Genomic DNA, 11,061 nt, shown 5'->3' on the forward strand with positions numbered 1-11,061 from the left:
CCTCACCCCCCCTCCCAACCCCAGCCCCAATGAGCCTGGAGGTTGACAGAAAAGCAAGACCAAGTTCCAGCAAGTTTTATTTTCATGAGCGGAAAGGGGGGGGGGGGAGATCAGCTGTTAGATTCTGTGCCCAGGACAGCGAGTGCTGCCTGGCGCCCACTCTCTATACAATCATTGACAGCGACCCCCTCATAGGAAGCTCCAGCCAAAGTCAGGGGTAACCTTTGAGCAGTCAGGAAACGCAGAGCTGACTCTGAAAGGCAAGGGAGGATGAAAGGAATGCTATGTAGCTGGGGTCTGACTTCCTCAGCCCAGCCGCTTCCCCAACTTACCTAGTTTTTGCCAGTGGCCTAGTGTATACTGAGGGATACAGTTCTAGGGAGAGATAAGGTGTAAGGGAAAGTTTATTGCTGGTTTCCAAGGCCTTGGCTGACCTACTGATAAGCACGTTAGTTCTTGCTTTCGACGGGGAACTAATAAGAGTTTATCTCAGCTCACCTTGTGTAAATGGACCAGGCAGTAACTCGGCCGCTCCCTCAGCCCTAAGTGCGTGGCAGCTGCTTCCTGTGCTTGCTGTTGGAACAGCTCTGGAGACAGGTCATGGCCATCGGCTTCTAGTCTCTCTAACCAGTAGCCTCCCAGCATCACCTGTGAGGAAATACAGCATTGACCATCCTGCACTTGCCTGCGCTAAGGCACAGAGGAAACCCCACCATAAGCTTCTCTCACAGTTACTCTGAGGCATGGAGGGTTCCCATCCTGCTCAGGAAAAGCAACTGAGTCATACACGATCCCCAGGACAGTTGGGTCTTCTGATGATGGCACCAAATGTCCAAATCCCTGGAGAGGAAGATGCCTGTGAATCAGGAGGGAAGAAGGGCTCTCACTGAGCCTCTGTCTCCCCTCCTTTTCCTCCTTCCCATTCTCATACCTGAACCGGCAGACAAGCTCCTTGGTACTGTAGATTCACCACAGCGACAGACACAGCAGTGATGGTACTCAGGACACGAGCAAGAGGTGCAGCCTCAGCAGGGAGCAGCTTGCTGAGCACTGGGGATCAGGCAGAGGCATTCATACTAGGCTAGCTTTGTCTATAGGAATCCCTCAGGGATGACCAGTTCAGGAACCCAATATGGCCCTGCTGGCACAGGAAGGCATACTATTGCTTCTTGATGGTTAGGGAAAGGGAGGGACTATTCCATTACCTGCAGCTGGAATGGCACTAATAATGTGGTCAGCCTCCAGACTGCTGTCCCCTAGAGACACCTGAGTGATAACATTTGAGAGATAGGGTGTTATGAGGACTTTACAGTTAAGTGAGATTTGCAGCCTCACTCTTAGTTTCCCAGGTACCCAAGAAACAGGAAAGTCTGGATGTTGACCCAGGATAAAGAATATGAATGACAGTATCATCTGAACAACAAAAATCCTCTGTATAGTCCAGAAAGAAGCCAGTGTGGCTGCTCTGAAATGTTCAATGAAGGTGAGTTGTCCTTTCCCTGTCCCCAGACACTCACAAGCGCTACTATTCACATACCTAAGGGCTTTTTGAGGAAGGCCCACAAATAAAGCCTAGGAACCTGAGGTAGCCAATATCTAAATAGCTTCTCTAAGGCAAGAAAACAGTAAGTCCAGTGTGTGCACATGAGTGCAGGTGCCTGTGGAGTCCAGTAGAGGTCGCCTGAGCCCCTGAGCTGGAATTATAGGCAGTTATGAGCCACGTGGGTTCTGGGAACTGAACCCAGGTCTTCCGCAAAGGCAGTATATGCTCTTAACTGTTGAGCTATTTCTTCAGTTCCCTGCTCACTCCACAACAGAAAGAATTTATGGACAAGAAGTTATCATAGACATTAAAAGGTGGCAGATATATCCGAGGAATACTGTAGGACTTCGATGCCTTTATGAATTTTGTGACTGATAGGTACGTAGAGATGGCAACTAGAAGGCAACAGACTATTAGAATGGTAGTCATATGAGGAAACAGTACCATCATGTTTTAAAGTCTTGGACCAAGTTTAAAGAAAGGAATGTTTAGCAGAGAAGTCCACATCTCTGCCCAGAGGGCCTGTTTATGGCATAAAATTGGGTCGTGCACATTTTCATATGAGACTTTTTGCTAAATATATTTGTGCAATATTCAAAATAACATCAGCGACAACAAAACCAGTAACACTGATACAGGCTTAGTACACTCCAGAGGGTTCTCCTACCTTCCATCGCCCTTCTGGCTGGAGGCTGAGCCCACAGACTGGCCGACCTTCGAAGACAGTGACCCCTTTCCTAGTTAGGTGGTTGTGAAGGGCCTGGGGCAACATCTCCAGCCCTCCACGGAGTGACCACTGGCTCCATCGCTCAGCCCGGGCCTGACGAATTAATGAGGAATCTGGCTGTGGACTCCGTCCTAAAAGGAGGCAAAACATATACTGTCAAAATAGTACCCCTTGTATGCAGTGCCTCACTTTGTCAGGCTTTACATTTCACCCTTTGAACCAAGGACCCCCCCCCTCACCTGCCCCCAGCAGCAGCCCCAGTAATATGGACCGGTGGGTTTGCTCTGCTTGGAAGAGGCTGGGAAAGCAGGAGCGGACACTGAGCTCACGGCTGTTGCCTGCAAACACTCCTCGGCAAAGACTGTCCATGGCTAAAGAGGCCACCTTAAGGATAAGACTGGGTCTGAGGGGCCAAGGAATAAGCCACCCTGATTGATTTTCATTGCCCCTGCTTGGGAGGGGAGAGGGAAGGAGAGAGTTTATGTTGGGGGGGGGGGTGTTCCCATTGTAACACAAGGATGGGAAGGGAAGAAAGGCATTTATTCCCAGGACTGAGATTTAGAGATTCCAACAACAGAAAGAGGGCATCCCTAGACGCACGCAGCAGCTGATTTAGGAAGGGAGAGGTTTGAGACCCCCTCTGAGTAGTGTCACCTCAGGTCCAAGGCGGCGCTGGGCAAAACTGTGCACAGTCTCATCAGGCTCTTTGCCCCTGGGCTTCATCAAATCCCTCAGCCCAGCCCAAAACAGAGGTTTGGAGAATGGGGGTGAAGGACGGAGTAGCCCCCTGCATGGAGGAAGTCACGGTGAAAAGAAAGCTCCCAGAGTCACCTTCCCAGCTCCTGGGGGTTATTTTCATTCAGTTAACCCCTGTGGCCGGAAAGGCTGCCAGGGAACAAATGGAAGGGGTGTACAGTTAGGAGGTGAGCTGTTACCTGAGGCCAGAGGGTAGCGGGTGCAGAGCACCGCCGACATACAGGAACCTGTTCTGGGCAGCTGGGTGATTCCCTCGGACAGGCAAGACTTCCGACTCCAAGCCAAGCTCAGAAACCTGTTCTCCACAAGCCCTCAGGAAGAGGAGACACTAAGGAGAAACTGGCCCCACGAATGTCTTTCCCCTCTGCAACTCGATCCCTTTGGAAACCTCTCCTCCACTACCTGTCCCTATACAGTCCACAAGATGCTCACCAGGAGCAGAGTTCGGGCTCCCAGCACTCCAGCCGGCCTAATTCCTCGAGGTCCAAGTTCAAAGATCGCACCATCTGATCCTCGGACCGAGCGGATCCAGCCTCCCAAACGCTTGCTGCCCTCCACTAAGATCACCTGGCGCCAAAAGTGAGACACTGTGGGTGCAGGGAAAAGGCACCGGGAAAAGGACGGGGAGTGGGCTGCACATTCCACGGGACAAAAATCTATCCAGTTTTTGCTGGAAATGTTGAGTATCAAAAGAGTCTCTCTCTGGTTCTAGTGGGGACTCACTTTAGGGGGACAGGGGCCTCGGATCAGATGATAACTTGCGGCCAATCCACTGATACCTCCACCAAGCACGATCACAGTCCGGCCCATTGTAAGGCCTAGGGGAAAGGTGGAGAAACCCGGCAGAACTGGAGGCACCCTGTTTTTACCACTGCAGAAACCCCCACTGGTCCCGTACCCCCACCTCTGGGCACTTACTGATTTGTGAGCATCTAAGGCAGGGCGCGCCTGTAAGTGCTGGTGGAAGAGTCAGGTCTTCGTTCAGAGGCCAGGACTTACCCACGAGATAGGGGGAACCAGAGAAAATGAGTGGTAGAGAGGCCCTAGGACCAGTCTCTCCTGTCAGTGTGCAGATAAGGCCCACGCCCACACTATCTCCCAAGCTCAAACCCTCCGGGGGCCCAGAGTTCGGCAGCACACGGTTTTCCCAGGCTTAGCTGGTGAGCAGGTTCAAGCGTGGTATCCCCGCCCCTAACTTTTGGGGTCCCTCCGACTCTCCGTCCACTCCATTCTGGCGGCCCGCAGCTGCGCTGCGCATTACCGCGTCTGGATTGGTGGGTCCTGGGAGGCCGGTTCTGGATTGGCGAGCTCTGCATACGTCCGCCAATGAAAACGCCGAATTGGCAGTGACGTAGCAGCCACTTCCCGAGTCCGCTGGGTGGAACAGGTTAACCGGTTCGTTGCCTAATCAGAGTTAGTCGCAGTACCCGGCGCTGCCTTCCCCGGGGTCAAGAGAGCGGAAAGCTGAATCCGGGAGCTAGCTAGCATTCCCCAGCTCCAGCTTCCCAGGCCTGCCTGCCGGGAGAACCCTGGAGGGAGGGCCCCATGGGCCTTGGTTGGAGGGAGAGACACTCGGAGGCCAGTCCGTGGGGAGGTGGCTCTATAAACAGCTCTTTGATGTTAGCAACAGTCAGGGCCTACGGGAGCCAGGGCCGCCCGGCAACGAGAACCGTGTTTGTCAACAGGGCTTCTTGGGTGCCTTGCTCTCGAGGGGCAGTGCCCCTCTCCGGCACATCCCGGCGTGCCAATGCCTGCACTCTAGTTTTAGGCTTCTCCGCGGCCTCACAAGTCTCAAGGTTTGTCTTCCTTGTACCACTGAACTGTTAGGGCACAAATGTGGGGCCCGCTCCATCACCGTCCTTTCCCTTCTGCTCCGAGAGCGCCCCCGTCTGTCCAGAGACGGAATTGGGTCCCAGAAAGGCCCCAATGGAACCAAATTCTGGATCCCCGTCCCCTCTTTACCGCAGACACAAACGCGAACATCACTTTTTTCTTAATAAATTTATTCACAAAAAAAGTGAGATTGCAGAGGTTCTGGGGGCTGTACATGGTCAAGGGCCTGGTGAGCTCTGTACATGGGGCCGGAAACAAGGTGGAAGGGTGCTTCTTAATAAAAAAAATAATGGGAGCTACAACCACCCCCCCTCCCCGATTAAAAAGACACAAAAATAGACGTCTCTGAGGTAAATGGGGAGCCTGGGGGCTTAAGGGTATTGAAAAGGTCTTCACAGGTGCCAGGGCTCAAGACGGTGTCACAGGCACCGGGGTGGCTCCTGCGTCAGTTGGTAGAACAGCACGTAGCCTTCACTGGATGCCACCTGATTTTCACTGACAGGGGAGACACTGAAAAGGGACATGGGGAATGGCTGTAGTCACTCCTGCGTGTTCCCCGCCCTTCTTCCCACAAGACTGCACCTCAGGGTACCCGGGGCAGAGCTCAGGAGAAGAGACTCCACCTATCCCTTTGTCAGGATCTCATCTTTTGGGGGCCCCCGTAGGAGGGGAAGGCGCCAGGGCGGCAGTGGGATGGGACGGGAGTTGATGAAGAGGCCGTGCTCACCGGGAGTCGTTGTAGACATGCCAACCAGTCTGGCAGCGGCACAGGGCCGTGTAGTGCCCGTAGTGGACGCTCCCGGAGTGGTTGCAGAGGGCGTACAGCTGGTAGACGGGGCTTCCTGCGGGTTAGAGCGGCTCAGTTTCTACACTCAAGAGCTGTGTCCCCCTCCCCAAGGGTCCTCAGGACACTCCCCACCGGACTCACCCGCCTTGTCACTGGCAAAGTCCCCTAGGCTCAGTCGCTGCAATGGGAAGTCTACACCTACTGAACTTTTCTTGATGGAGCCTCGGGAGGTGGAAAATCGATTCAGATCTAAGCCCTGGTTAAGGAGCATTTGGGGGAGGGGGGGGCTGAGGGTCTCTAAGGGAGCTGCAGGGGGTAAATTCAGTACCCTCCATTCCCCCAACAGGTCCTGAAAGATGGCAGGGAGAAAGTTGGGGTGGCAGGTTTTGCCCAAGGGAAACTCAAGGAAGGTGAGGAAACAGAATGTATGGGAGATATCCTAAGAGAAATAAGAACTTGAAGATTAGGATATGGAGCACGAGGATTCGGGGGAATCTTTGTACTGTCAACTTTTTGGTACTCCGTGTTTTCTGCCGGCACCGGTCACACACCTAAATAAACAGCAAATGGTGTAAGGTCCTCGTGCTCTCGCCTCAGCTGGTTTTCCTGACACCCCAATTCACATATAAATTTAGTATGTTTCTCATTGCTTTGCCCTTCCCCTTTAGCGTAGGCATACTATGACATATCTGAGACCCTAACACACACCCAGACATGTCATGTCATTCCTATACTGAGGAAGCATGCACCTCCTTTTTTCCAGACAGACTCCCCCAGGTCCCCCGCCATTGTAATCCCCCACATACTGGGGCATTTTCCGACTCTAGCTCTTCTTCCTTGGTGAAAAGGCTGAAACAATCTCGCAGAGACACTTTGCCCCCAGCAAATCCTTTCTGGGGGAAAAGGGGAAATAAGGGTCAGCAGGTTCTGAATTCCCCGCCCCCCACTTTTTAAAATCTTTTATCTTTTTATAATCCAGGCTTCAAATCTGCTTTAGAGATCCACATAGTTCCCACCCACACGTAGGGGTGGGTCACAGAACCCATGTTCCATCCACCCCTGGAGTCCTCTGGAATCCCACCTTGGGAATGGGCAGGGACAGGTCACAAAAAACCTCGAAGGTCGTGGAGCGATACCCACAGGCCTGGCACTTGAGGCAACTTTTCAGCTGGCCCACAAACAGGTCTAGACAGAAGCAAAACGGCAGGGGAGAAAGTCACTCTTGGGTGCCCAAGGTGCTTTCTTGGAATCCTGTCTCTTCCCACTCCTTTGCTGGATCCGCCTTTCTAACTTCAACACTGCCACCAACTCGCCACACCATGTCACATCCTCATCATCCGGCTTAGCTCTCCCTCTTTCTTCTCCCGAGCCCAACCCCCCACCGCTTTGCCCCATTCCATACCCACAATCTTGCTGTCTTCTCGCTCCAGGTAGCGCTTCCACATTAAGTTGGCTCGGTCATCATCACTAACGGATCAAGGGGAGGGAGGGGGCGCCCATGAGAAGGCTGTAATACTGGGTACCCCCAAGCCATTGAAATTATCCACAGAGCCCTGTTCCCTACCCACATACCAGCCCCTCCCCTAAATTTCTAGTCAAAGGAGTAATTTTTTTCTAGAAACTTTCTGGGGAAATACAAGATGAGAGAAAAAAGAATATATATAAAGGAAGAATGTCATCCTTCCTCTATAAGCCCCATTGGTATATTTTATTGTAAAAGGCCCCTCCTTTCCCAATTTAGTGACATCCCTAACACTATTTTCTACCTCTATCTGCATCCTTCCACTTCCCCCCTCCTCCTCCCTTCCGTCCTTTCTTGTACTTACAAAGCCATTTTTTTTTCTATGCTAAAGGGTCTTCCCTAGGTACTACATTTCCAGTTTCAGTTAGCTCGGTTCTGTGAAGATTGAGTGCTACTGATAGAACTACTGGAGAGAAGAGCAAGGGGGAGCAACCCTTACCTCAATTCAGGTTCTTCATGCAGAGCCCCTCCTCGGCGAGGTGGAGAGGGAACTGGACCACTGGCCAGGATTGGTGGTGCCCGGCGGCCTCGTCGGTTGATTTCAAGGTGCAACCGCTCCATGAGGAGCTTCAGGAACTCTTGGGCATCCTGCTGGCTACAGCCAGACAGAATATGGACAACTGATCCCCTCTTAGTCCACACACCATATTCCCTGCCCAAATATGGGTCCCTACTTCCTCAGTGTAGAAAATCTCAAGGCTCGGAACAAGGGTGCTGTACCCCTGCTTGGCCCCAGCCCCAGACTTGGTCAGAGAGAAAGCCTCTCCTCTGTTTCCCCACCTGTATCCAGAGAAGGAGGGAACGTATTTCTGGAAGACAGCCCGGAATCGAGTAGGATTCACAGCTTCACAGGAGTCGGGGTGCCAGAGGGCACCAATCACATCTGCAAAGGCTGTTGGTGTGACAGTGGGGAAGGAATACACAGATGAGTGTCCAGGAGAGCAGGCAGGAGGAGATTCAGTGGCTAGAGAACCTCTCGGAACGGAGGAACTGGCAAAATGGGTGTGGCTGTCAGGCTGAAGGGCTGGGAACCACATGCCTTGGGGGACAGAACTGAGGGGGGTGGGGGAAGAGAACGGAAGATCAGGAGTTGCTGCCCACCTTCCGTGAGCTCCTGGGCTCGGCCTCCTCCAGGCACCTCTTGCCGGAAGTCCCTTCGAAGACAAAAATCTCGAAGAGGCCTGGTGCTGCTCAAACACTGGAGGACGGCGTTCAGGAAGCACTGGGGACGCAGCGGGGACTGTCGTTACCTTCCCAGTCTGTGCCCACGAGCCTTAAGAGAGCTCCAGTGCTCTCCTCCGTGCCTTCCCCAAATCCGCAGGTTGTCTCCACCCCCGGCACCATTTAACATTCTTTTTACAGAGAAAGGACAGGAAAATGGCTCTTACTGTATTTCCCAGATTGCGGAGACCAACGTGACCAGAGCCCAGAAGCAGTGTGTGATGAGCCTAGAAGGTCAGAGTACAGTCACATTCTGCCTGGCACTTGCAGTAGCATGCTGCTGAATGTCTCCCCCCACCTTATCTGTGCCCCGACCCGACCCGCTTTCCCAAACTGGTCTTCCTACCTCATTAGTCATGAGTAGCAAACCCATCACGGCTGAGTGTACCACAGACTCGGCCATGGCTGTCACACCTATTCCCCATTTACTCCGCTGCCCAGCTAGCCGGCGCTGCAGCTCCTGAGGCAACTCCCCGAGCACTGGCATGGTTGCCCAGCTGCTCCCCACCCCCACTTTACTGCCCCCAAATCCCCCTCCTGCCCCCGTGGCCCCTTCTTGCCCCCTCTCCTGCTGGCTCCAACTGCAAGCGGCTTAGTTCACTTAGCTCAGGAAACGGGCAACCACATCAGTAGGTGCCCGGACCCCGCCCCTCCTCAGCCCAGGTGCCCGAACCCCGCCCCTCCTCAGCCCAGGGATTAATTAGGTCTAGGCCCAGTCCTAGGAGAGAAGTTGCCTTAAAAGGGCGGGCCTAAGGACCCGAAGAAGAATTCTAAATAGTTCGGTTAATTCCCTGGGGACCAGAATGGCACACCACGTTGGAGAGTCACATACAACCCAAAATAATATCTAGAAGGCCTCAGAAAGGAGGAGAGTCCACCGGTGTAATGAGGGGTTGACAAAGGGACTTGGAGAAGGGAACAGGAAAGCCATATCAGGACAAGAGAGTTTAGGGCAAGAGGAACATGAGCAAGGGAGACCACATGTGCTGGCAAGTCCTCACCATCTTGTCCTCAGAGTAGAAAGGCTCAGAGGGCCGGGCAGATATCATGTGGAAGGAGCCATGGGAAGTAGGGGGCTCTGTCCGTATGCTGAGCAGGGTAGGGGGACCAGGGAAGCCCCCGAGACGCCGGAGAGAAGTGCTACGTCTCAGAGTGGGTGGTTCAGGCCGGAGTGCCAAGCGGCTCAGTGCAGCCCCTAGCTCGCCAGTGCCACGGTGCCCTCCCAAGGCAATGCCCATTGGACGCAAGTCCCCACTGCTCACAGACTTGGAACGGGCTAAGTTGGTCCGGGATGGGAGAGGCAGAGCCACAGTTGGAGGTGGTGAGCCAGGCAAGGGAACCCCATGATCTGCTCGAAGGGGGCCTCTAGGACGAGAGCTTGAGGTCCGACCCCGACCCAGCTCCAGTTTCTTGAGCCTTTCATCTGGGGGACCTGGCCTGGGAGGCAAAGGTCGTAACATGGAGTTCGGCCCAGGAACTGGGTTTCGGCGCTCCTTGCTGCGGGCCCGGGGAGGAAATGGTATCTTGGCTCCCACTCGGGGCTGTACATTGACAGGTGGCTCTCGAGTCCGGCCCAAGCGGTGCTCAGAAGCCTGGGGCATTGTGGACACCGCAGGCTGGACCTGAGAAGAACAGAGGGTCAGCATTTGAATTAGGAAGAGAGAGAAGATAAAGGCTACCATGCAAGCTGGCTTCTACATGTATGCACCAAGGGCATGAATCACGTCCATAAAATCAGTTCTTGTATCCCCAGAACTTAGCAATGTTTGACACAAAGAAAATACTTAGTATCCCTTGAATAAACTAATGACTGAATAGTGGCCCATCATTTTGACCTTTCACGCCCCACCCCCTCTACAGAATACAGATTTACTGAAGAGCCAGTGGTAGTCCCAATCTCAGCTGTCCTTATAATCCACAAACTCCTAAAAATCCTCATCGCTGGCTAGTCAAGTGAGATATGCCCCAGACCTGGGACCATAGATGCAGGAATCAGTCCAAAAGACATCATTTCTAACCCCAGCCCTTGCCTCTCTGGGCTGCAAATGAAGCCGATTAAATGGGTGATTTGCAATCCACTCCCTCCTCCAGTTCTGGGCTCCCACTTGGTATTTGGGCTCAAGGGGCAATGGTTTGAGCTGGAGGACGAACTATTTGACCCCTAATTTCTGCACCTCTCCCACCACAGTGGGGTTTTACCCGGGTCCGCCCCCCTCGAGGGCAGAAAGGCCGAGGCCGCTGATTGGCTATGGGGTCCGGCGGCATATTCCCCGCGGTCCGAGAATGCTGTTCTTCCAGCCCAGTTCTCCCAGGCCCGGCTGGGCACCGCGAGCCTCTCCCTTTGTGGTGAACGTCCTCTGGGGTCTGGATCCGTCCTCCCTCAGCTCCCCCACCCCACCCCGCCATAACGTCCCGGCCCATACCTGCCCCCCGGTGAGGCGGCGGGGGAGGCCAGCCGGGGTCCAGCTCCAGCTCAGGGCCACCCCCTCATAACCCCGAACAGCCTCCCCGCGGGCCGGGCTGCAGCTTTAACCCCAGCTGTTGCCCAGCTTGCTCCCGCCGCAAGGGCCACCGCCATCTTTGTTGGTGCCGCCCGGCCACCGGCCACCGGCTTCACAGTCTCTCAAGGCGCCTGCGCGCCCACACTCGGAATCCTCCCACCCACCCCCTCG

The 11,061-nt window shown here is 54.1% G+C and overlaps 2 protein-coding genes across 4 annotated transcripts; both read right to left on the bottom strand.

The window, feature by feature from the left end:
- Positions 1–60: 60 nt before the first annotated feature.
- Positions 61–4,299, bottom strand: Ppox (protoporphyrinogen oxidase). 3 transcript variants are annotated; one of them, XM_006990628.4, is made up of 13 exons: positions 3,945–4,299; positions 3,750–3,844; positions 3,459–3,593; positions 3,206–3,321; positions 2,925–3,057; positions 2,510–2,654; positions 2,211–2,401; positions 1,206–1,266; positions 932–1,050; positions 730–840; positions 499–648; positions 333–375; positions 61–253 (listed from the first exon to the last, which is right to left on the bottom strand). In XM_006990628.4, the coding sequence occupies exons 2-13, from the start codon at positions 3,834–3,836 to the stop codon at positions 111–113; spliced, it is 1,434 nt and encodes a 477-aa protein (XP_006990690.1). In that variant the 5' UTR covers positions 3,837–3,844; positions 3,945–4,299; the 3' UTR covers positions 61–110. The 3 variants fall into 3 exon arrangements, with proteins under 3 accessions (XP_006990690.1, XP_015864412.1, XP_042114525.1); XM_016008926.3 differs by having other exon boundaries at positions 3,206–3,337; XM_042258591.2 differs by lacking the exons at positions 2,510–2,654; positions 2,925–3,057 and having other exon boundaries at positions 3,206–3,326; positions 3,945–4,294.
- Positions 4,300–5,037: 738 nt separating this feature from the next.
- Positions 5,038–11,006, bottom strand: Usp21 (ubiquitin specific peptidase 21). The gene is made up of 13 exons (XM_076548261.1): positions 10,813–11,006; positions 9,391–10,011; positions 8,557–8,616; positions 8,270–8,390; positions 7,949–8,060; positions 7,608–7,763; positions 7,049–7,113; positions 6,728–6,831; positions 6,453–6,539; positions 6,126–6,197; positions 5,788–5,902; positions 5,587–5,701; positions 5,038–5,369 (listed from the first exon to the last, which is right to left on the bottom strand). Exons 2-13 carry the CDS (start codon positions 9,988–9,990, stop codon positions 5,279–5,281), a joined length of 1,698 nt encoding a protein of 565 aa, XP_076404376.1. The 5' UTR covers positions 9,991–10,011; positions 10,813–11,006; the 3' UTR covers positions 5,038–5,278.
- Between the last annotated feature and the right edge of the window lie 55 nt (positions 11,007–11,061).

This window comes from Peromyscus maniculatus, chromosome 11 (assembly GCF_049852395.1).
Source record: "Peromyscus maniculatus bairdii isolate BWxNUB_F1_BW_parent chromosome 11, HU_Pman_BW_mat_3.1, whole genome shotgun sequence".
Taxonomy (NCBI): Eukaryota; Metazoa; Chordata; class Mammalia; order Rodentia; family Cricetidae; genus Peromyscus; species Peromyscus maniculatus.